Consider the following 23,329-nt stretch of genomic DNA (forward strand, 5'->3'; position numbering starts at 1 on the left):
CATTCTAAAAAAGTCCATCTGTGGCGCTGCTTACATGGGTCTGGATTGCCTAGTAATTCACAGGCCAGATTCATTTAGCTGAAGCATCCCCATTGCAGGGAGAAAAAAAGGCACAGATACATCATATTCCTCCAAGACATCATGCTTCATCCTTTCCGATCTCAATATTTTCCCCTCAAACTTTTCAATGTACTTCATTTGAAAGAGGTTGTATAAGAGTCAGCAACCCTATAGTGATCGTTGATCAAGAAGTTCTTCCCTGTTTTCAAGCTTCCAAAGGCATGTTGTTCTTTCATTATTTACACTTACAAAAACAGACAACACAAAAGAATGAAAAGGTGCCAAATATGGTAATCTTTAAAGTACTGGCCATTCACTGAAACTAAACAATTATGTACAACTCAAAACCAAAGCAGTCCTATGAGCTTTCATTTTTCCATACCATCATATAAAGCAGAACAGAGTTAACTGGATCTGCTAGCCACAGATCTGGTTCTCCTCTACACAAAATAAAATATTGGAAATATACAATTATTATATATCATACACATAAAAAGGTCATGTTGCGCTTCTGAAATGCTGTGCAAAAATATATGTCTCTTGTTATTTAAAATACAGCAGTGGCAAATTATACACCTATTTCATACAGTGTCTAGCAAAACGTGTTTCCAAATTACTGTATATAAATAACTTTGTAAACCAACATTCCTTAACCAAGTGCTATCTCAGTTCCTCTTGGGCTGATTGCTTTCACCGTTGATCAGGTTACTTTCTTGCTGCTCTGCCAAAGCTTGCCATTTCTGCCTGTTCTTTCTGCAGCCATCCAACAAAGGAGAGCAGGCCTCTGAAATGTGTACCAGCGCCTGCAAGTAGAAAAGCAAATCAGACCAGCAACGAGAAAGAAAAAGGTCTCTCTTTTTTTTTAGGACTTTGGCATCTGAAAGGAACCTCTTGGGAAACAAGGGCGAAGCACACCTAGAAAGCAGCTTCCTGGGGTCCTAACTGGGGATAATAGTGCACAAAGCAGCCTCACACGGATTGCAAGTAACAAACCAGGTGGATTTCATGGCCTGTACGAAGCTATAGAAGAAGCTGGCCCATCAGTTTAAGCTTGCAAGTCTCTACTGGAGATCAGGAGTGCCAGAATAATGCTCTGGTTCTGGCTCAGATATAGGTACTTACCGGCTATCTGTGACCAGAAAGGGAACGGGCGAATGAACATGTGTTTAAAAAAAGAAGACGTTTGGCTCTTTTTATTGTTTTTAGGCTTTTGATACATCAGCAAGAGACTGAAGTTGCAGTCTTAAGGACTCTGAAGGCTGCCTCCGGTTTCTCCATCTTATCTCCACCTCAGTTTGCCTTGTTTCCAACTTCCCTTCTTCTTGCTCCTAGTTCCAGTTCATTCCCACCCTCACTTCCTCCTCCTTGTGGCAACTGCAGTATTAATTTGGGGAAAGGGTTAAATCCCAAAATTAATTTTTTCAAACAAGATTCTTCTGCAAACTTGAAGTTTCCCCTTGGCATTCAGAATTCTAAATCACAGCTTTGGAAATTGTGCACATTTGACTGCCTATACAGGGGTCACCCTCTTGGACATCAGATATTCAGACAGAATAGATGTCACTGAAGAATTTGCATTAAGCAGCTTCTAGGACAAAATATTGAGAATTCATAAACATTTTAGACACTGTTCTTATTATTTTTACTTTATAAGAGCTGCTGCATCCTTTCATAAGGATTCTCAGCATGCAATCCTCAAGCAATGCTCACTGGAGCATTGAAATTAATGGGATTTCTTTGTAACATGAAGCTTTGGATTTATAATCTCTCAAGTTATACATCCACATCTCTTTGATGGAATCTGCACCCTGATGCCTCTGAAAAGCAAGTGTAGTTTTGAATTCTATGTTTTGGTCAATTATACAGATGTCTAAATTACAGGCTTATGCTATATAAATTCTTATTTACGCTACCTCATAGAGCTGTAAGCAGATGGCATCAATAAATCCAACCTGCATGCTGGGGATTTTGTTTTTCTTCTCTCGGTTCATCAAATCCTGAAAATTAACACAAAGCCCATTATCCGCTTGACAAAATGCAGTCTAATTCAGCAACATATATCATGAATATGCAGAGAAAGATGGCTGTGACATACACTTTCCCTTATGGTATGTTTCCCAGTTCCCATACGGTTTTCCCAAAATCATTTCTTTGTGACAAAAACTTTAAAACAACTCAGCAAAGCAGTATTATAACTGGTAAAATCTCATTCTAATGGAAGAGGAAATGGACTAAACTGAGTTTTTTACAAGGATGTAAAAAGACATCTAAAAGCACTTTTTCAGGAAGTTACTTCAACTTACTGCTGGTTCTATGTTGAGTTCTTTCCTTTCCTTATCGCCTTGATCAAAGAATTCTGCAGCGACAAGCTCAGCTATCTGTTAACAAAAACAGAACTATCTCAGTTGCTTTGATAGTTTTTAAAGACAAGTGTGGACTCAAAAGTTAACTCCAGCGGGCGGGGGGGGGGGGAGTGTTCTTGTTTTCACGGGCATCCTGCTGTCCCACTCGCTTGGACACTCAACATTGGTGAAGCGGTGTCAGTGGCGGGGGACAGCAGTGGCCCTCTTTCTTCTCTGCCTGCCTGCAGCTTTGTGGGGGCAGCAGCAATGGGGAACTGTATCTTTCACACCTCCCCTCTCCCTGTTTCTGTGAGGGGAAAAGGCAGTTCCCGCCTGCCCCCAGTAGTGCCACAAACAGACAGAGAAGTGTTGGCACAAGTCCAGGTCACCCAGGTTTTCAGGAAGTCAGGCTGAAATTTTTGCCTCTGACCATTCTTTACAGGTTCTGAGGTCTAGTTTTCAAAACTCCAAATGTTCCCAGCAATGTCCCCAAGATGCCTGAGAACTTCCTTTGGTACTTTATAGAGAATATGCCCCTTGCATACAATAACTGATAGGTTTAAATGGTGGGAGTGAGAGACTAGATGAACAGGATACTTGGAAAACTGCAGGGCTACCATTTTTTATAGGAAGAGACTGGTCAAGCCCCTCCAAATACATACCCTTTGCTGAACTGGCCACGGCTTTGTTATCGCTGACAAGTCACAGGCAGTCATCAACATCGCTCTATAGAAAACCAACAACCAATGGTTTTATGCATCATATCAATCAATGCTGTCCTAGCAACAAAATAAAACTGGCTGTGGCATTTCAAATCATATATATATAAAAAAAAGAGTAATGGAAAAATATGACAAAGGCATCGTGACAGTGGTTGTTTCTGGTAATTAAGTAACTCAGTACTGTGCCATCTCCCCTTTTGGCTTAGATTAGACCAAAGAAGTCCCATTTTAAAATGTTTTATAAAGTAAACCAATTCTCCATCCATTTCCAATATCACTGACAACTGAGGGCTCTTTTAATTGTGATCTGATTAAGAATCCAGATACCTTAAAGAATGGAGTTAATATGTTTTGAAATGAGATCTATGATTTGTTCTTGTGACCAGATATGGGCGTGCTAAATTCTTATGCAACATGGTCCATTTACAAAGATGTCATGCAATGGCTCAACTATTCATTTAATCTACGTATCAGAAAATAAGGAGAGGACCTGAAAAGACTGCAAAGCTAACAGAGAGTAGCTGAACAAGTGGCAGAGGCCTCTTCACGATCAGTTCAGCACTCAGGTCTGCTCAGCCCACTTCTATCCATTGGTAGTTTGTCATACTAACTGCCCCTTGCTTTCAGATGAAATGCCACCTATGCAAACCCATTCTTATTGCTCAACAATAACTCTTTGCAAAACCAGAACTATTGTCTTTAAACCACTGCATAGCCTCTTATACACAAAATAAAGGGCCTCCTGAAAACTTAAAACACTCCAATTTCAACAGTTCAGTGCCTCAGGACAATGCACCTATAGCAAAGGAACAATATGTCATTCAGTCAAGCTTTCTACACCCTGCTTGCATAACTGCATGGCTGGCTAGTCACCAACGGTCATCAGAAGAGTTCTTTCTGTTCTCTCACAGCCCAACCCAACCACTCAATCAATCCAAAATCTTCAGAAAGCTGGCCTAGCCTAACTCTGCAAAATACAAACTAAGCTGACAAAATCACCAGATAATGTATTATTTTTTACTTACAAAAATAATTCTTTTTGATAGGGGTCTTCCAGGCTAAGCCGTTTCTCTCTCAGAAGGTCAAAAAACTCCCCTCTCCTCCTTAAAACAAGACGGGAGAAAAGTTCCAAAGCTGAATTGTGACATTTCCAAGAACACCAGCTGTTAACAATAATGAAATAGTAACTTACTTGATATACAGTGCAAGATCTGTTGCAAGAATAGCTTGTTTTATCATTTTCAGGGTAGCTTTATATTCCTCAACAGAAAGGCCACTGAGAATCTGGTTTCCCTTAACAGAAAAAAAAGTTTGCAATTACACATTACGTATTTCATCATTGTGCAGTTTCTTCTTAGCTCCAACACAGTTCCATAATTGTAAGAAAGTGAGCTAAAGCATATACTACTGGGAAGAGAAAAATTCCCCAGAGTTTCAAGGAAAGCTGAGTAGGAGGAAAATTCCTTCCCATTCCAAGTTACAGGCTTCTAAGCAGCTCCACTGACCTCTGCTTGTTTTTATTGCTTTGAAGAGAAAAACTGCTTGAAATTTATGATCAGAATACAAGTAGACCTATTATACGACATTAAAAAAGGCAGTCTACCCATTTAAGAGACGCAAAAGGCTGCAACAAGCCACTTGACATCCAGGAATGCTTCACTGGACATTTTGGTGTCAGTGTGCAATAGCAATAATTCACAACGGAACTGTTTTGTCTACACAGGAAAATCCATTTTCAAATGATTGCTATAGCACTATGAAAAGACAATATCCAATGATCTGTGGATGCAGCCCAGAGGTCTGTTTGGGCTGTTGGACCTTGACACTCCCTGAAGACTTGTGTTTTATTGAAAAATTGGAGAATCTGTAGTCCTGTATTGTGCTAATCACCTTTCAGTCTCACCACACTTTCACATGCTTACATCTAACTTATATGTGAGATTGCACACTGTAACTGCACCAGCACTGCCTTAACTGATGACTTATGTAACACTCCTGTAACTTTGCCGAGCCTGTGAGATACCACAAAACTACATGGGCACAAGAAACCTTCCACCTGATCCCATCCAATTTATGGCCAGCCAGAACCATATTGGGGGTCAGGTATATGGCTTCATTTTATATTTACTTTGAATGTGTCTACCAATATGTGCAGAAACAACTACAACTATGGGAATTCCTGTATGTCATTGTTTCAGTAATACTTGGATTCTGTTCTAACAGGGTACCTTAAGGAGGCTTTTCGGCTGCATTGTGTCTGAAGACCATATAAGGGAGTAACACCTCTTACAGCAAGTACATTCTTCTGTAATGACACTGTACGTCTCTTGATAATACTTGATCCTGAAACACTTTCAGTACAGATTAAGACAATAAGTCTTAAGTAGAAAAGGTTCCTATTTCATTAGGTCCAAGGCAGTGGGTCCCCTGAGCTTATCAGGCAGCATTTGGAAAGTTTGGTAGAACGGCTGCCTTTGCCATCTTTCCCCAAAAAAGGAATAAAAAATAGTTAAGAATGTATAATACTGGGAATCCATCCAAACCTAAAAATACGAGGGATTGAGTCAAGGACTTCCTGTAGTGCACACACACAGAGACATTTACCGGGGTGTTGAGGATCATCAAGCACTGATCAAAATGGTGATGTTCCATGATTGAATGACAGTACAACTGGGCAAGGGGATGTTCACTTCTGAAAAGTAAAAAATCAGAGAGAACATTTCAAATGCAAATGTTGTGTAGTTAGTGGAGGCAGAACTCATTTAAGAAAGCAGTGAGGGAGAGTGAGTTGATTTCTCATACACGCATCTTTTCCCTACTGTCTGCTTTGGCCAAACACGTTTTATAGATTTTTGAAAAACCACAAATAAGGAGGCAAAGGGAGATGAGTGCACCCTCTGAGTAGTAATTCCTCCTTTATACCACGATCTCCCCTTTAAAAATCTACCACCTCTCTTCTGCCTGTTTATGTCAGAACCCTTATGCTATAGTTTCATTCTTAATTTGCGTTATTGTCCCTAGTGTTTTTCTCTTCTCTTGTTCTATCCACCCAACTTTCTTCTCAATAAATGTGCATGTGTGAGTGAAGTCAAGGTCTGAGCAACCGTAAGCCAAAATCATGCAATTGCTTTCATGCAGGTGTTGACAATCCTAGTGCTGTGATACGGTTTAAGCTGTGCTGTAGAGGCCACCAACACAAGAAGTGAGGCAAAAACACAAAGCAGGCTGAGTTGTAACAGGCTTATTTATCTGACAATGTACGTCCTGCCCTTCCCATGCCCAGGGTGGCCAACAGCCAGTTCACATAACAAAGGTAGAATGATACATCTATTCAAAATATAATTTAACGCGATAAAAATATAGCAAAAAATAAAGTCAGCAAAACACTTTCTAAAGAAAAGTTACTATTAAATTGCAGAAAGAAACTACAAGTAAAGATTCCTGAAGAACATTTATTTCACACACTTTGCCTTGCTGAAAACATAGATATTTGCAAAAAGGAAGATCCACTATGGGAGAGCTTAAATAAGCTTTCAAATTTTGTAGCCAGAAAACCAAGAGGCTTGCTGCACTGTCTACTAGCTTAAAAGGACATGAAATTCCACACACCCCAACTGGGTCCAATCAAGTGCTTGCCTCTCCACAATCCTGTCTCCTTAGAAAGATCCACTTCACACTTAACAAACTAAGGGTCAAAATCATTTTATCATTTTTACAAAAAAAGCTCAATTCACAGTCTCAAAGATAATAGAAGCAGTCTAAAATAGCTGTTCAATATTCACCCTAGTTCACACTTACTTTAACAGTGCACAAAGGTTACACATAACCTATACTTGAAACGTAAGAAGCCAGTCTGTTTTGAAAGTAAATCCTATGCACACCCATACACAAGTAATTTTGAACAATACATGGACCTCCAAATTATGGTGGTTATGTTGGATAGAATGCAGAGCTGAAATCCCCTCAAGCTCAAATTCTCATTCAGTCACATTCTCATCGGGTGATCTAGGGCAAACTACTGAAGGTCAGCCTAATCTACATTAGGAGTTGTGTTTATTGTATCCTGTGCTGAGACAATAAAATAAAGAAAACCAAAATAACCTCAACAGGAAGAATCAGAGGCAGGCAGCAAAACAAACTGGGATTTGCTGCAATCCTCAAACCCCCCCCCCCCAAGTCTTCAGAAATGGAGCTCTCCTATCTACAAGGCTGTTTTTTCTTGAATCAAGTGCCCCGTACACTCATAATAATGAATTGTTTTCAATTTAACATGAGCAGTAATTTGAGCATATTTGTATCAGAGAGCATTCATTATTGCATAGGCAGCTGGAGAGGGTGCTGTTGGCAAATACTTAAAAATGTACTAGACTGTTGAAGGTTGATGGTAGTTTGTAGTTTTCTTACCCTTACCATTGAATTCAGGAGATTGTGAAAAACACATGTCCAATGAACACCAACAGGATGTGATATGGGGAAAAAACTGCGAAGAGAAATTTTCTGTGGCAGGTTTTCTCCCCGTCCCTAACAGAAAGATCAGTCTTCTGGGGGAAATGGGTGGTGGGGAGGGGAAAACACTTATGCTCATTTATGGGTGAGCACATTCTTTTGCAAGGGCCCCTTCACACACTTGAAAATGCGTGCCAACCATTTTTGAGTATCTCAGACAGAAATGCCACAATAAATAATAAATAAAAATACTTGGTAGGGATGCTAGCAAAAACCTGTGCAGCAGCAAACTCGGGAGAGGAAGTTCAATCACCACTAACTGGGAATAAACCTATTCTTGTTCCACCTTGGTTTGGGAGGAAAACAGGTCCTTTGACCCTGTTCCAAATCTGTCTAGCAGAGGAGAAGGACACTATTTTTTTCAACAATGACAGATATCCTAAAGCCACTTTTTCATAACTAACATGACATATAGTTAATGTGTGCGATTTATTGTCACAAATAGGCTACTAGTATTTTTAAAATGCATAGACATTTCCATGGTTATTTGTTATACTAGCTTACAGTGGAACCTCCATGTTCAGAGCCTATTTATCTGTGACAATTTGATGTTGAGAACAAATAACAGAGCATGACAATATCATGCCATGCTTGTGAGGTTCCCGGGGGCTTGGCCCTTGTTATAACCAGACTGCTGGCATAGATGGGCTTGTGATCCAGTGCAGCAGCACAATTCTTATCTATGTTTTATTTACATATTTTTGGTGCATAGAAAGAGGAGAAGGGGTGCAAAGTTTATGCCTACAAAGTAGTTGTTAAAACTAAGTCCGTATAATTTTTTTTCTCACCATGCTTACGGCCCACTGATTTTTTTTTTAAACTCCAGTTTTCAAGAAAAAGAATCTTGAGCCAACTGTTGTAAATATCTCTGCTCCTACAGACCACTCACACCCCCTCCTCATTTTAGTCTATTCTTCACTAGCCTGGAAAGATTTTTTTTTTAGAAAAAATAATGGAACCATTTTTAGTCTAAAGAGAACACATTATAAAAAAGTAATAGTATCTAATTTGTGGTATGCATACATGTCGGGCTTTGCAGTCAACGTTTTCCCAGGACATTTTTGGAAGGGTGATGATACATCCCCAGATACTTTCCTGGAAATAATTTATTCTTATATAAATAAAGTTAAAAAATAGCCAGCTGATTCCAGTTACTGCAAATCTGCAGGTTGCTGGATTCTAGTGAAAGAAGAATAGGGATTGGGGGGCAGGGGAGAGAGAATGACTCTCTGATCTTAACCTGGAGTTGGGGAGCAGAGAGCTCTTTCACAAGATGCCTTAATCATCCTAAATTTTCTGAGAAATTTAATGTCATTCTACCTCTGAAGTAGTCCTATGAAGCCCCTTTTAACAGCAAGTTGCAAAAAGGAGAAACCCCTTTTTCCCTAACAGGAGGGAAAGATTTTAAAGGGTGTTTTCACCTTTTGATCACCAAACCTCTAATGGGGATCCCACTGAGTAATCCAGCATTCTAACACAAGATAGTTATATGTAGGTAGCAGCGCTGGTTTACAGCAGAATAGCAGGATCTGATTGCAGACCAACCAGATTTTTAGGGTGTAAGCTTTCAAGAACAAGAGTTCCCTGATGCCTGGAGAAGGGAATTCTGACTCTTGAAAGCTTACACCCTGAAAATCTGGTTGGTCTATAAGGTGCCATTGCAATCAGATTCTGCTGTAATACAAGACAAAACAGTTCATGTAAAAACACCCCTGAAAAATACTTGTTCAAATGTTTCCCTAGGGAGAAGATCCCCCAGTGTTCTCATACAGCCTAGCCTCAACTGGGCCACATAAGCAACTACAACTCTTCTTAGGTGCTGCCATTGGCAAACATCACAGAATTATGGGTGTCCCTGCTGTACTTCTATACTTATTTATGAATTACATTTTATCCTGCCTTCCTTCCATGGAAATGAAGCACATCCCTGCTTCTCCAATTAAGAGCTTGGTCAATCATAAATAAGGGGACAACGTGCTCAAAGGGGCCACCTCCAGCCCTTTCCTGCCACCCCATTGCCTCTTAGTGTTCCCCAGGTAATCCCACTGCTCCCAGGGGGTGGTTCTTAGTGTTCCCCAGGTAATCCCACTGCCCCCAGGGGGTGGTTCCACCCACTATGGGAACCACTGTTCTAGTGTTACAACACCACATTTCCCCACAATTTATTAGACTTGAATACTGTCTGTATTCATGAAATTCATATAGATTTTATAAATCATTTATACATACTATCTAGACATAGGCTTTGAGGGTCCTAAGCAGGGATTCAGCCTAAACACTCATCTAACTCTGACTGCAGAAGTGAACGGTAGTGAAGTGCCATCAAAAAGAAATCCTGTTTAAACCAGCCTGCCAGTGCAAGGTACATCCTGACTCTTATAAAGGCCTTCCCTGCTTGTTTGCTGGTCTGAGCAACTGGATGATATCCGGCTTCTTAATGGATCCCCATTCACTTTGAGCAGAACCACAAGTGACAAAAGGCACAGATTGGACACTTGTCAGCTTCCCTCAAGTTTTGATGGGAAATGTAGGCAGCTTGGCGGAATGTTGGACAAGTGACAGTTGAAAAGTCCATTGGACAGCAGTCAGAGAGCGAAGCTGCGAGACCAGGACGCCTACATTTCCCATCAAAACTTGAGGCAAGTTGAAAAGTGTCCAATCTGTGCCTTTTGTCACTTATGGTTCTGCTCTTTGTTCACCTTTTCCTTGCTCTGTCTCACTTTAAACATTAATAGTGGCTGTGTCTATTCCCATGCATATATATATATGTTTTTAGCACAGTAACAATTAGACAACAGAAGTCTCTCTCAAATCCCAGTCAGCATTCTGTTCTATTCCCCTTCACTTACCTCTGTATGTAAGAATTATTCACCCCTCTGTGATCTAAATCGTGGCTCAGCGCTGCAATCAGCAAAGCAAGGACCTCAACATCAGTAAGCTTGTTCTGAATATGACATGAAATGCAGGGGGGAAAAGGTTTACCATAAAGATGAGCATTTGACACCTTCGATCCTGTTTATTATCATTAATGCAAGTATGTTGATCAACACACTTATCCACTTAGCAAAAAATCTATATATAACCTAATATACATGTCTGTTTAATTAAAAAAATACATTACACTTTGGCATGCAAAGAATGACATGGCAATGCAGCCAAAAAGTATCATAATACAATGTTGTGTCTTATAAACTGTAATGTTAAGAGTTTTTTCTCATTGGATACTGGGCCATCAAGATATGAATATAAAGTACAACAAAAACCAAGCCTAAGTCAAACATTTGTTGCTTTTCAGTTCTTGGACATCCTAGCAAATGATTGGTTTCACAACGCTCTAAGCTTTAAAGAAAACATTTGCCTCTCACTGTTGTAAAAATAGAAGCCGTATCTGAAAAAGTTATCAACACTTCAGGGGGAGTCTTTTATTTTTGTTTCTTGACCTTTTATGCCCTACCTATTTGATAGCATATGTCATGATCCTCTTTACTTGTATACTAGTGCTGTCTCTTCCTTGCCCAAGAACATAAGATGCGCCTTTCTGGATCAGACTGATGGTCCATCATTCTTTACCTTAGGCATAAAGACAATAGCTCTTGCCATTTTTTTTCTTCCCTAACAAGAAGTATTCAAAGTTACATTGTCTCGGATATCCCATTTATCTGTCATGGCTAATACCTATGGATATACTTATGCTTCATGGATTTCTTTCATCCTCACCAAATCGTATAATTCAAGACCATGGCCACATCTTCTGGCAGTGATTTTCTTGATTATTCACAGTGAGAAGAGCTTTCTTTTTGCCTCTTATCAATTTCACTAGAAGATCAAAATATTTTAAGAGACTTTCAGAGACTCCTTATGGTTTCCTTTGGTTCTCAGGGGCAGAAGTCTCTCATGGATGTCATTTACTAGGTTTCTTTTAGCAGTCGTAACGTTTTATGTTTTAAAGTTTCTGTGTTTTATGTGGTTTTTAATCAATTACCGGTGAGAAAAACAGGTTATAAATGTTTTAAATAAATAAATATACACTATTCCAAAGGCTATAGTTTTATGCAAAGACATTAAGACAAGATCAATCTTTCTGATTTCAGTCCCCTTTTTAATAACCTTCCTGTTGCAGCTGAACATTGTTCATCACTGAACACCAACCTTGAGTTCAAATACAATTTTTGTATGTTTGTCATTCTGCTGCTCGTTCACTCTGTTTGAAGAGATCCTGAAGAATTTGATGTCAACTGAAACCTTGACAACTTATTTATCTTTCACTCTAAGTCATTTTGGAGTAGTAGACAAGAGTGCCATACTATGACCTCCCATGATCTCAAATCCTTGCTCTACCACAGAAGCTTTCTGGGTGACCTTCGACCAGTCACACATTCTCAGCCTAACCTACTTCACAAAGTTCTTAGGAAGATAAAATGGAGAAGAGGAGAATTATGTAAGACTACTAACTAAATCATATAAACAATGGACTCTAAAAACCTAGTGCCCTGGCCACACTCTCGGCCCCCCATGCCGAAGCTCCCATTATCTCTGCTGCCGCTCAGGCCAGAGTCTGTGGCTTGGAGGGAGATGGTGCAGCATGGACAGCTGTTCCCTCGACTGCTGCTGCCCTTGGGTGGTCTGTGCTGTCTCTGGCACTGTGTAGGCCAGTGACCGAGGCCCAGGAGGGGCCGGCGTGGCTCTGCTGGCTGCTCCAGCAAGGGCCCATGCTCGGCCTTCTTCCTCCTGTGCCCCGGTTGAATCTGTGGGCATGGACTCTGTCTATGGGCTCTCGCAGCTAGGTAAGTCCACTGCCGACTAATTTTTTATCCTCATCTGTGTGGGAATAAAAAGTGAGTCATCAGCAACACAGTTTGCCTTTTATATCTTAGGATGCTGCATGTCCCCACTGGGTGGTGACTCCTATAGAAATCCTTGAGGGATGACACTGCTTAATCTGTTATGAAAATTGCCTCACTGCTTCCTGGTATTTGACTAATTCCACAAGAATCTCTGATTCTTTGATTGCCTCTGGTGAATTATGTACTACTTGTATATATTTGGAACTATATATCGTCTCTGAGTGACATATTACATGCCCCAGGAAATTGTATTCCAAGAGATCCAGCACATGAAGCCAGACCTTGGTTAGAGTTTCATGTGGTATGTGTCAGTGTCACATTGGCTAGTTTTAAAAAGTTCTTAATGTAAATAATCAAATCCAAGCATACCTGAATTCTCCCTGACTTTAAAGCAGCAAACATGCATTGGGCTGTGTTAAAGGCATGTCTCCAATTGTGATAGGCAACATTTTTCCGATAATTTTTCCTCACACTTAAAATCCATCTGCAAAGGACCTTAAGAAAACATTTCTGTTCAGTTAAAAGCACAATATAATCCATTTTCACAGACACAAACACACATTTCCATTTGTCAGCTCCCCAGTATGGAAAGATTTCCCATGTGGTTTCTTCACAGGCTTCACAGAGCATAGCTGGAAACATATACTTTTACTCAGAAGAACCACATTAAGAAAACCGTGTTATACTACGCCTAGTATACTATAGCCCCTTCTGCACCAGGGACGTAACTCCTCACTTTCCCTCGGCTTGTATGTGGCTATTTTTACCTCTCTAAAACTCGGTATTAAAATCTTTATTTTTGAAAAGGTGGCAGATAGGTAACTTTTGTCAAAACTCAATAGCACAGAAATTACAACAGTCATCTGAAAGCTCTAAACTTTCCAATGAGTTTCAGCTACTGTTCTGATGGAATAACATCTTAAGAACAAAGATTATAGCTATGTGCAGTATTTTTCTCCACCAATTCTTGATGTCATGAATAAAATTCCAAGCTGGATAGCAAATGCAAAGCAACCAGCTGATCTATCAGAAATTCAACTGCTACTTTGGATATTATGTTTAGCCATCCTGTGCAACACCATTTAACTTCTGTCATTTTTAAGTATCATTTCAGTATCATTTTTCAGGGACAACATGTGCCATCTAATTATCTGGCTCATTTATTGATTCCCAAATACAGGAAACCTTTCACTTTGGCATGATTCAGTGTTCTTCCACTTGCATTTTTGGAAGGGAGATACTATAGTGTGCCATAGCTAGGATGAATATACCCTTGTGCAAGCAGGGAAATTTAAATGGTTGGGCATGTTTTGCTGCACTGTCCCTTCTATGACAATCTCAGATATGCATTTATCACTTGTATCCTCCCAAAAAAACTCCCAGTAGATCATAGCAATGGTATACCTTCCTTCTAGACGATGATGAGCCTGAACTACAAATAGCGTGGCTAGCTTCTGTGCAGCCAAGAGTCTATCGTAGTTCAGTGTTGATGTAATGGATTATACTCACTCTTTTTATATTTTCTATGTAATGCCTTCATGTAAATGTTTTAATGTTTTACTTTGCTGGTCTATGACAATAATACACAATTGTTTGATTGACTGCTATCCTGTGGTCCATGAATGTTTAACCATTTTATTTTCCATTTATGTTCTGCCTTTTCAATGTATTGTTTAGCATTAACTGCATATGTTGATAATTAAAACCTTCCGTATAACACAGAATTCTTACCTCATGTTTCATTTGGAAATTTTGCACAAGGTTAAGATCGATGAACATTCGAACTGTGCACAGAGAGGTTTCCATATCTGACAGTTCAAAATCACTGAAGTAGAAGTCTGTGAGTTTCAGAGACTGTGCAGATGGCACAACAGCAGCCTTTTAAAAAGAAAAAAAAAGGAAGAAAACAATAACACAGCTTGGAATATCTTCTCTGAAATGTAAACAAAAACAACACTCGAACATGTTGTAATTCTACAATTGCAATAGCTGCGTGGTGGCTGCTGTTGTTTTGCCAGAATGATTAAAATTGGCAGGTGCCTCCTGATACCAATGTGAGCAAAGCAGAATTACTTACTATAATCCAGGTATCAGTATTTACATTTTGTACCGTAACAGCGGAGTTTTTCCTAGCATGACCTTAGTAAGGGAGAAGTTATAGCTTGGTAATTAAGCACATGGCATGTGTTGAAAAGGTTTCAGCTTCGATCCCTGTCATTTTTAGTTAAAGGTCATAGGAAGCAAGTCTAAAAGCAATTCAAATTGACGTGTTGGAGAGGACTGCTGTCAGAACAGATAACAACGGAACAGAAAGATAGCCTACTGTCAAGCAGCACTGTACTGAATCTGTGTCAAATATGCATATTGCTAAATCTCCCTCCCTCCTATCAAAACAGACAATCTGCTTTTGTATTCCAGCTTATCTTAGTTTTTCACAATTTTTGTGTTTGTGGCTTTAAAGTACAATTAGGTATGTTCTTCTATAGAATCCAGCATAGTTACTATATAGCCTTTATCCAGACTCCTCTAATTGAGATGTTTTTCTGTTCTATACATGCTGCATGTCCCAGATAAAAGGTGAATATTGTGATTTTGTTAATATAATGAGTCATCTATAAACTGAAGCGTCAGCCTTATATGACCCTGTTTTGACATTAGGTGCTAATACTTCAAAGGCACATGTAGACAACACCTTCCCTTCCTCCTAATTTTGTACAGTAGCATACAAGTGAAAGCAGAAAAAGTACCCCAGAAAAAGCCAAGTATTTCACCCTGGCACAACCCTATAGTGGGCCAGCTGCACTAATTACAAAGCCCCTTAGGCAGTCCCTGTTTGAAGTAGGATTGTGAAGTCAAACATTTACCAATTAAGCTCTGACCCAAACCATCCTCTCTCTTTAACAGCAAAAGTGCCTCAAATGAGAACATAAAGCAAATCCTGAACATATGGGGGCAGGGGAGCTAAATCCTACTCTACATCACATGTTATTTTGATGCATTCAGAATTATTCTGGCAGATGGATCTGATACTACAGGTCAGCAAGATACAAAAGAAAGGCTAAAAACAACAATGGGGTTCAGGATTTAGCCCCCTGCACCTGCAGTTCCTGACTTGATGGCACTCTCCACCACCACCACCTCCACCACTGTAGTTCCAGTTTTGTATAGTGCCCCTTATCCACCATTTATGTATCCCAGGTCAAATTAGCTCAATATTGTCTTTTTTTCCTTGTGCTGTCCCTGCAAGGGAAAAACTGCCTCTAAAACGAAGATGCTTCATTCCTTCTGTCTGTACTTTGGCAGGGATGATCCGTTGTGTCAAACTTACATGACCCAAGAATTTCATCTCATCAAGGGAGGTGAAAATATACCTGTAAATGTGTTTCCCACTGTAAGCAATGGATATGGCAAGCAGATTGTTCAACTTAGGGTTATGCCAGAAGAGAACTAAGCCGGATTTCTAGAGGCGGGTATTGTGTCTAGTTAGAAAATTCTTAAGACAAACTCAAAACATGTATAATTTAAATTGTGTACTTAAAAATGCAGGGACATAAATAGTTCTGAAGAGAGTAGAATATTAGCCTGTTTACATGCATGGGATAATTGGTTAAGGAAATAAAAGCAAATACAGTCGTTCTTTTTATAAACTAGATGACTAATGCTTGTTACTAAATTTATTCTTAAACTATACATCTGAAATTTTCAACCAGAGAACTTGCACAAAGTTTTCATGTGCTTAAAGGGTAAATATTTGTTACCAAATTTAATGAAGCACAAGCATGGGAAAAATGATTCCTAGAATCCCTTGTTTTCAGCCAAGTGAATGAACTGTCTGATTTTATAAGAAATGTCACTTCTAAGCAGATTCCAGGTCTATCAGCCGATAGAAATAGTAATTAAAAAAAGCATTGTAAACATGAAGCCAGTTTGTGGTTTTGGTACTGGTAATCCACACTAGACATTTTGCAAAATTAATTATTAGAAGGACTGCTTTGCCTTTTAATAAAAAGAAGAACAAGTTTGATCCCTTGAGCTAGTTTAAACCCTATCCTGAATTTGCAATTTTAAATTTATCTTCTGACTCTGAAGTCCTCTCTCAGCTTTTGGAGATATATTATTCAAAAGCAACTATAAGAAGTATGGAGGAAAGGAGACAATATAGCCAACACTATGAAGCACTAAAATGGCCAACAGATCCAGTCTAGAACGTGCGTGCGTGAAACCCACCACTACTATATGGTGCAGTCAATGGGTTCGAACTTCTCACAGACATGGCGTGCACTCACTACAAGGTGAACAGTAAGATGCACTGACTGGTCTCTTCAGAACGATCTAGCACGAATTCAGGATTGTGACTAACCATAACTCAAAAATGTTCAAACGGTAGGATGAAACAGAGGGTGAAAAAACTAAGTGTTCATGGAACTCAGCACTCATGAAACCGTTCCTCAAATAAAATGGGAGCATACATTTTGCTACCTCATATTGCTACCTCATTAACTTACACTGTTGTGCAAGTTAGCCTTTCCTCTGGTAGTAACACATTCTTGACATGCTATGCTCACTGAGACTGGAAACTAAGCGGCTATGAAATAGCTTGTTGATTAGAACAATCTAGCTTCGCAGACCTATTTTTTGATACACTTTCATCTTTGTAACAGCTGCATCTCCTACTTGCTAATCAATAAATAAGCATATAATTCTGAATCCAGATTAATAGAGTTACTTCTAAAGGAATCTGAGGCAGGTCCAGGACATGGTGCCAACATGAACAAACAACAGAGCAGGAACAGGCAGACTTAGCTTGTATCTGAGCCCTGCTACTGAGTTATGCTGTCCCTTGGGGCATATCACATTTCTGCTGAAAAACGTTTCTTCTATGAATGTTAATGATAATTTGGCAGGAACGAATAAGATGCCCTAATATCGAAATAAAAGTCTTGATGTTTCCACATCTGTGAAAGAAGCAGTACATCATGAGAATTTGTAGTGAAGGTTTGAGGTTCAGCCAATGCTGTGGAAGAGCTCAGTCACTTCTACAAAAGGTGAAAGAGGAAAATGAGCTGTGAATTAGCCGGATTTTCTCTAGCAGAATTGGAGTTCATTCCACCTTTCTGTAGGTAACTTGGCTTGGGCCAGAGATGCGAGACCTTGGTTCTTGGCATAAAGCCCATGTTGGTGGAACCAGTGCCAGCCCAGCACATCCTGGTAACTCATTACTTGTTGCAAATTTGTACTGGAAGACTGTGGGACTGCATGTTTTTGTTTAAATTCACATTGATGATATACATTTTACTTTGCAAGCTGCTTTGAGTCTCCAATGTTGGATAAAAGGAAATGTCACAGTCAACGATGCCCTGGGGTTGGGAGTTATTGTTTTGAGCCTTTCCTATGACTTCTGAGACCTTTATGATGCCTGAGACTGCAGGAGATACTGAATATTCAGTATCAAATTTGAGAAACCCTGGGGATAATATGGCTCTATTCTTTGTTTTCCTGAGGACTCATCAAAATTTCAGCCATGTTTAACAAGCAACCTTCTAGGACCCTCCAGGAATCTGCCTTCCAATTCAGACCTCTATGGACACCTAATCTTAAGTGAACCTCGGGCCACCAGGCCTATCATCATATTCTTCCTTATGTTTACCTTCCCTACTGCCTTACCTCTCCACAGCCTCGTCCACAAAGCCAATTTAGACATCTTATGCCCCAACAGTAAATGTCCAAGGAAAAATAGAAGCAAAATAACATCCCAGAGCAAGGGATAAATAAGGTTCAATCCCATCCCCAAAGACTGTTCCTCTGCTGCTGAAATCACTAGACAGAGACCCCTTCTGCTCGCTTTGATTCTTCCCCTTGCTACTTTGGAACTTCTCAAACTGCAATGGACTGCAAGATTAGGCAATATATGAAACTTTTTCTCTACTTCTTTAAACCTCCCCCCTTTCCCAAGTCCTATCCCTTTGCCTCAAGTGCTTTTCAGAGAAAGCCCACAACACTTTTTTCCTTACCTCTCATACCCTCCGTGTCTCTCTGGGGACACTGTACCCTCATATCAACACCAAAGGTAGGTTCTGACTTTTGGACAAATATGAGGGAGTAATATCTAGTGTAACTGGGATGATCATCCAATTTACTTCTTGTTGCTAATTTCATAAACATTGGTGTAATTCTTACATGCCATCTAGTTACTTGCAGTTTAATAATCCCTCAAATTTAGTACTTTATATTTCTTTTTCAATATACCTGCATTTTCTTACTTTCCCTTCTGTTAACTTGAACCATTCAATAAAGATTTAAAAACTTTTGTACTGCTTTCCTCACTGTCCAAATCCCTCTCCAAAGAGTAGCCCAAGATTTTGCTCATTTCAGGCATCAAAAAAAAGATCGCTTGACATGGACATCTGAGAGCAGCATGTGTGAATAGAAATTTTCACAGGTACTAAGAGCACTTCCAGTAACGAAATGTAAAAATAGTTAAATAAATAAATTCTGCTTTCTCCTCCTCCTCCAAAACATTAGCAAAAGAGAAGGCAAAACGATCACCGAGATGTAGTCATACTGTATTCCATGTTAAGCCGGAAAACAAACTGACAGAATTTATATAACAAAAGATACGCTTTTGTTATACTTCTCATTGTCCAGGTCATTAGGGCAGAATTTAATTACTCGGAAGATAAACAAATGATTCCCCCCCCCCCGCGCCATATACACACCATACCCAATTTCCTGCAAGAATCTTAAAGGAACACCATCCTTGAATAGCCACAGACTACTATAACAAGAAAAAATAGTTTAAAAAAATGTATTACCGCTGTTACCTGAAGTTCCCTTGTTTCCTCTTCAGCAGCTGAAGCATGATAAGAAAGAACCTATGAAAAAAGAGAACAAGCCCATATATAAATTACAATTAATGATTTGGACACAAAGACTGAAGCTGTCTGTCTGACTCCTGACAGCAACAGTTTCTCCTGGGATCATCAAAACTCGGCTAAATCCAATTTACAATGAAATACTACCTGGTAGATTGTAATCCTACAGCCCTGAAGGTGATGTGGAAGAGGTATTTCAAGTAGAAAACTAGAAATAAACAGCGGTTGTGAATGCATTGATGGGAACTGCAGATGTTTGTTTATTATTATTACGGTCCTTAGACCCAACATACAAAAATAAACACATATTTGAAACATTACATATTTTAGATTAAAAGTTTTAAAACAGTTTAAAATTGGACTTGCATCTAGGTATCATAAGATTTTCTTATCCTGAGTATTGCCTTACAAAAGCTGGCTATTTGATACGTTATCTTTGCATCTTTAGCAGATAAAAGAAACTCCAGTTTAGCTTTTTTGGAGAGGTCCAGATTTCCCCGTAACAACGGAATAATATACTTATTGTGTGCCAGCTTAGAATACGGACATAAGAAAAACCTGTGTTCCAGAGTCTCAACCTCCCTTGTCTGGCAAGTACAGAGCCTTTCAGTAAAGGAAATGTTCTTGTATTTGCCTTCAAGTATGGCGGTGGCAAGGGCAGAGCACCTAGCAAGAGTGAAAGCCCTTCTGAACCCCTTTACTTCCAACTATGTTAAATAGTTTGCCGATTCCGCAGAGTACTTGATGTTTACCCTAACCTTTGTATTGGAGTGATCAGTTTGACGTTCAGTATCTTCGATTCTCTGCTTGACTAGTTTTTTTGTGTGCTCTATTCCACATGAACGAAGCATTTGAGGGTGGGGGGGAGAAAGCAATTTTCAGCAGGTGACTCTGAACAGCCCTCAGCCAGTTTGGTTGAAAGTTGTCACAGAATAACGAGGGGAACTGGCCTTGTGGGTTAAGCTGACCCTTTAACTACACATATATGGATAAAATACAGACCCAAGCTTCAACTTTCAAACAGCCTGTCTCCAATCTTACCCTAGCATTTGACACATGCCTAGGAACCTGCAAAATGGGTCTTAGGAACTTAGATTGAACTTTTTCTTGAGAGGCAAACCATGAGCTGGGCGGCCCCATAAAAGAACCGTATAGAAATTGGGGCAATGTCTTAGCCTTATATAGTTTGAGAGCTGCAGGGACAAAAAAAGCCCCTTGCGCTTGATGGAATTTTGCAATCTTTCCCCTTGGTCCTCAGCATAGTTACTATGTTGGAGCCTGGAGCCCAAGGCTTGCAGGACTATCCCCAAGTATTTGAAGTTATCAGTTTGTTTGATATGATGGCCATTAATCGACCAGGACCAGGTCTTCAGCCTGCACCCAAAAGCCACTCTCTTGGCTTTCTGATAGTTGATTGTGAGAGACTCATTTTTACAATATTGAGTGATTCCGCACACATTGGATAATGCGCTTCCAATCCTTTTTATAGATCATTTGGAACGGATTTTTTTGTGTGCGGAACAAAAAATCCACCTCAAACGATTGATAAAGTGCATTGAAAGTGCATTATCCAACGTGTGTGGAATCAGCCATTGAGAGAGTTTCCCCGACGCCTGACAGGAGTTCTAGAAAGTAACACTGTGTCATCAGAGTATAATAGGACTGATACAGTCCTACTGGGCAAGTTTGGGAGGATGGAGTATAGGTGAATTTAGCCAGCTAACTAGATTATTGATATAGAAAAATAATGCTGGTGCTAGCAGGCAACCTTGCCTGACGCCTCTGAAGGTTTGCATGGGTTCAGTAAGGTACCTTTGCCTACTACATCTAACTCTCAGAAAAGTTTGATCATATAGAGCCCGTATAAGGCATAGCAGTCTTCTATCAATAGAGGAGTTCGCTAGTTTATCCCAGAGTCTCATTCTAGATACAGAATCGAATGCAGATTTAAAGTCCACAAAGGCTGCGTAAAGTGATTCCCTTGGATGAGTATTTCTCGATAAGATGTTGTATGATCAAACACTGATCTATCATGGATCTCCCTGGTCTGAAGCCTGCTTGTTCTACCACTAAGATATCCTCTTGCTCAAACCAGTCTAAGAGTTTATCCAGCAGATGGCTTGCATATAACTTACTTATGATGTTCAGCAAGATAACTGGCCTATAGTTCGAGGGATCCTCCCTCTTACCAAACTGCAGATGTTAATTTAGGTGCCTGATGGTGCTATTTCATGCTGAATAATTCTAAATCAATGGGCTAAGGCTGGAATAATGTCATATTTTGTGGAGACATGATTCTAGCTCTCTTCAAACCATGATTTCAGAACATTTCTGCAACAAAGAATCTTCTTCCTTTTCCTTGCTTCAACTGTGATTTAGCATTATGTTTGAAAGGGATTTGCAAATCCAAGCTAAAATGACTAACACTAATATCAGTGCAGATATAATTTTAAACCAGGGCAAACAAGGGAACGGAGGATTTTTGCAGAAGGGACTACATTCCTGAGGATTGCTCCCAATTTATAAAATATGGGGTCCAGAGAACTGACAGTACCTTTCTACTTGTTCTCAGCTTTAGATGCTGCATTAGTGAGAATTTGAAAATATGGGTTATTCTTGCATATTTGGTATCCTCAAATAATGAAACAGCCAAATTAGTCCTAAATATCACTCAAAAATATCTCATTGCCATATTAATCTTAACAAGGATGATAATATGCACAGTTTCTTGGCATATTAGTGCAGGATGGAGAAACAAGTTCACCAGGCCTTCCCAGCATAGAGGACTCCTGAGGATAGCAAGCTATGAGGGAGGGGCGAAAATAACATCATTGCCTTAAAAGAGCAAAGAACTCTTTTCTTTATGGAAAAAAAAATCTGAAAAGCTTCCATGTCCCTATATGAAAGACAAATAGCTTACGACATGGCTATAATTATAACCTTGACAAGGTTGTCATAATAAATTAACTTCTTCCAAAGGTTTGTAACACAGGCATACAAGAAATTCTGTCCTGGAAAGGTTTTGGCAGAGGTTTTGTCAGTCTAGCAGAAAATATTTTTCATTTAAGAAACAAATTGAATATTGTTATTAAAAATGTAAGCAAAGAATAACCTTACTGTTTGAGTTAGGTTCATATTTAACTCAATGTAATTAGAATTTCAAGCGGTATGGCAGTCAGACTGTTAACTGAAATCCAGTTGATCTTATTACATTAATGCTTAAAGACTTGTTGTGTTGATTGCCCATTTATTTCTGGGAACAATTCAACGTACTGATTTTCTTTAAGACTCTAACAGTACATTTCTAAGAAGATCTACTCAAAATCCTACTCAATGCAGCTTAAATCCAAGAAAATGTCCTTAGGATTGCACTGTAAACAGCCCGGGAGCCTTAAGATGTGCCTGCTTTCGTTCAAATCATCCAGAAGCCTGCGAGTACACTATTAGAAGTGAGGGAGATGACCATAGTAGGCAGGGACTTTTCTGAGCTGGCACCCTAGAACTTCCTTCCCAGTTCTATCAATCTGGCCCATACATTATTCCACTCTTGTCACCACTTAAAAAATTCTTAGTCATCTAGGCATTTAGTTTTTTTAAAAAAATGCTAATTCTATTTGCTCCTTTGTTGCTGTTTTAACTGTTTACTGCAATTGGCTGTTTGTAAATGATGATGTGAATTGCGTTGCCAGTAAGTTTCGATAGAAAGACAGATAATATTTGTTTCAAAACAGCTAACTCAATAACTTACAATCACAGTCTATAGCATTTTGCCTGTGGGGATGTTTTCTTTCCTTAGATTATGGCACTTTAGTCAGTAATTTGTAACAGTTAACCAGTTGTGATTTTCACAAAATGCCTTAACTACCATGTGCTAATGCACATGAAGCACCTAAATGAGAACTTTCCCCTCAGAAACAAGCTGACAGCAGAATCATCATTTTAGAAATGCCACAGACATTCTGTTTACTCACTGGATGCAAACA

The 23,329-nt window shown here is 39.4% G+C and overlaps 1 protein-coding gene across 2 annotated transcripts in view; it reads right to left on the bottom strand.

The window, feature by feature from the left end:
- Positions 1–331: 331 nt before the first annotated feature.
- Positions 332–23,329, bottom strand: part of PDE5A (phosphodiesterase 5A) — an 83,276-nt gene continuing 60,278 nt past the window's right edge. The window contains exons 11-21 of one of the 2 annotated variants that reach the window (XM_054990549.1): positions 19,287–19,346; positions 14,206–14,352; positions 12,844–12,969; positions 10,480–10,574; positions 5,729–5,816; positions 4,317–4,417; positions 4,150–4,227; positions 3,065–3,128; positions 2,364–2,438; positions 1,974–2,057; positions 332–863 (exon numbers count right to left, since the gene is read on the bottom strand). In XM_054990549.1, the coding sequence (XP_054846524.1) occupies positions 726–863; positions 1,974–2,057; positions 2,364–2,438; positions 3,065–3,128; positions 4,150–4,227; positions 4,317–4,417; positions 5,729–5,816; positions 10,480–10,574; positions 12,844–12,969; positions 14,206–14,352; positions 19,287–19,346 (1,056 nt within the window). In that variant the 3' untranslated portion in view covers positions 332–725. The remainder of the gene's footprint in view (positions 864–1,973; positions 2,058–2,363; positions 2,439–3,064; positions 3,129–4,149; positions 4,228–4,316; positions 4,418–5,728; positions 5,817–10,479; positions 10,575–12,843; positions 12,970–14,205; positions 14,353–19,286; positions 19,347–23,329) is intronic. The other variant, XM_054990548.1, reaches the window with a different exon arrangement.

The sequence above is a fragment of the Eublepharis macularius genome, chromosome 10 (assembly GCF_028583425.1).
Source record: "Eublepharis macularius isolate TG4126 chromosome 10, MPM_Emac_v1.0, whole genome shotgun sequence".
NCBI classification, from domain to species: domain Eukaryota; kingdom Metazoa; phylum Chordata; class Lepidosauria; order Squamata; family Eublepharidae; genus Eublepharis; species Eublepharis macularius.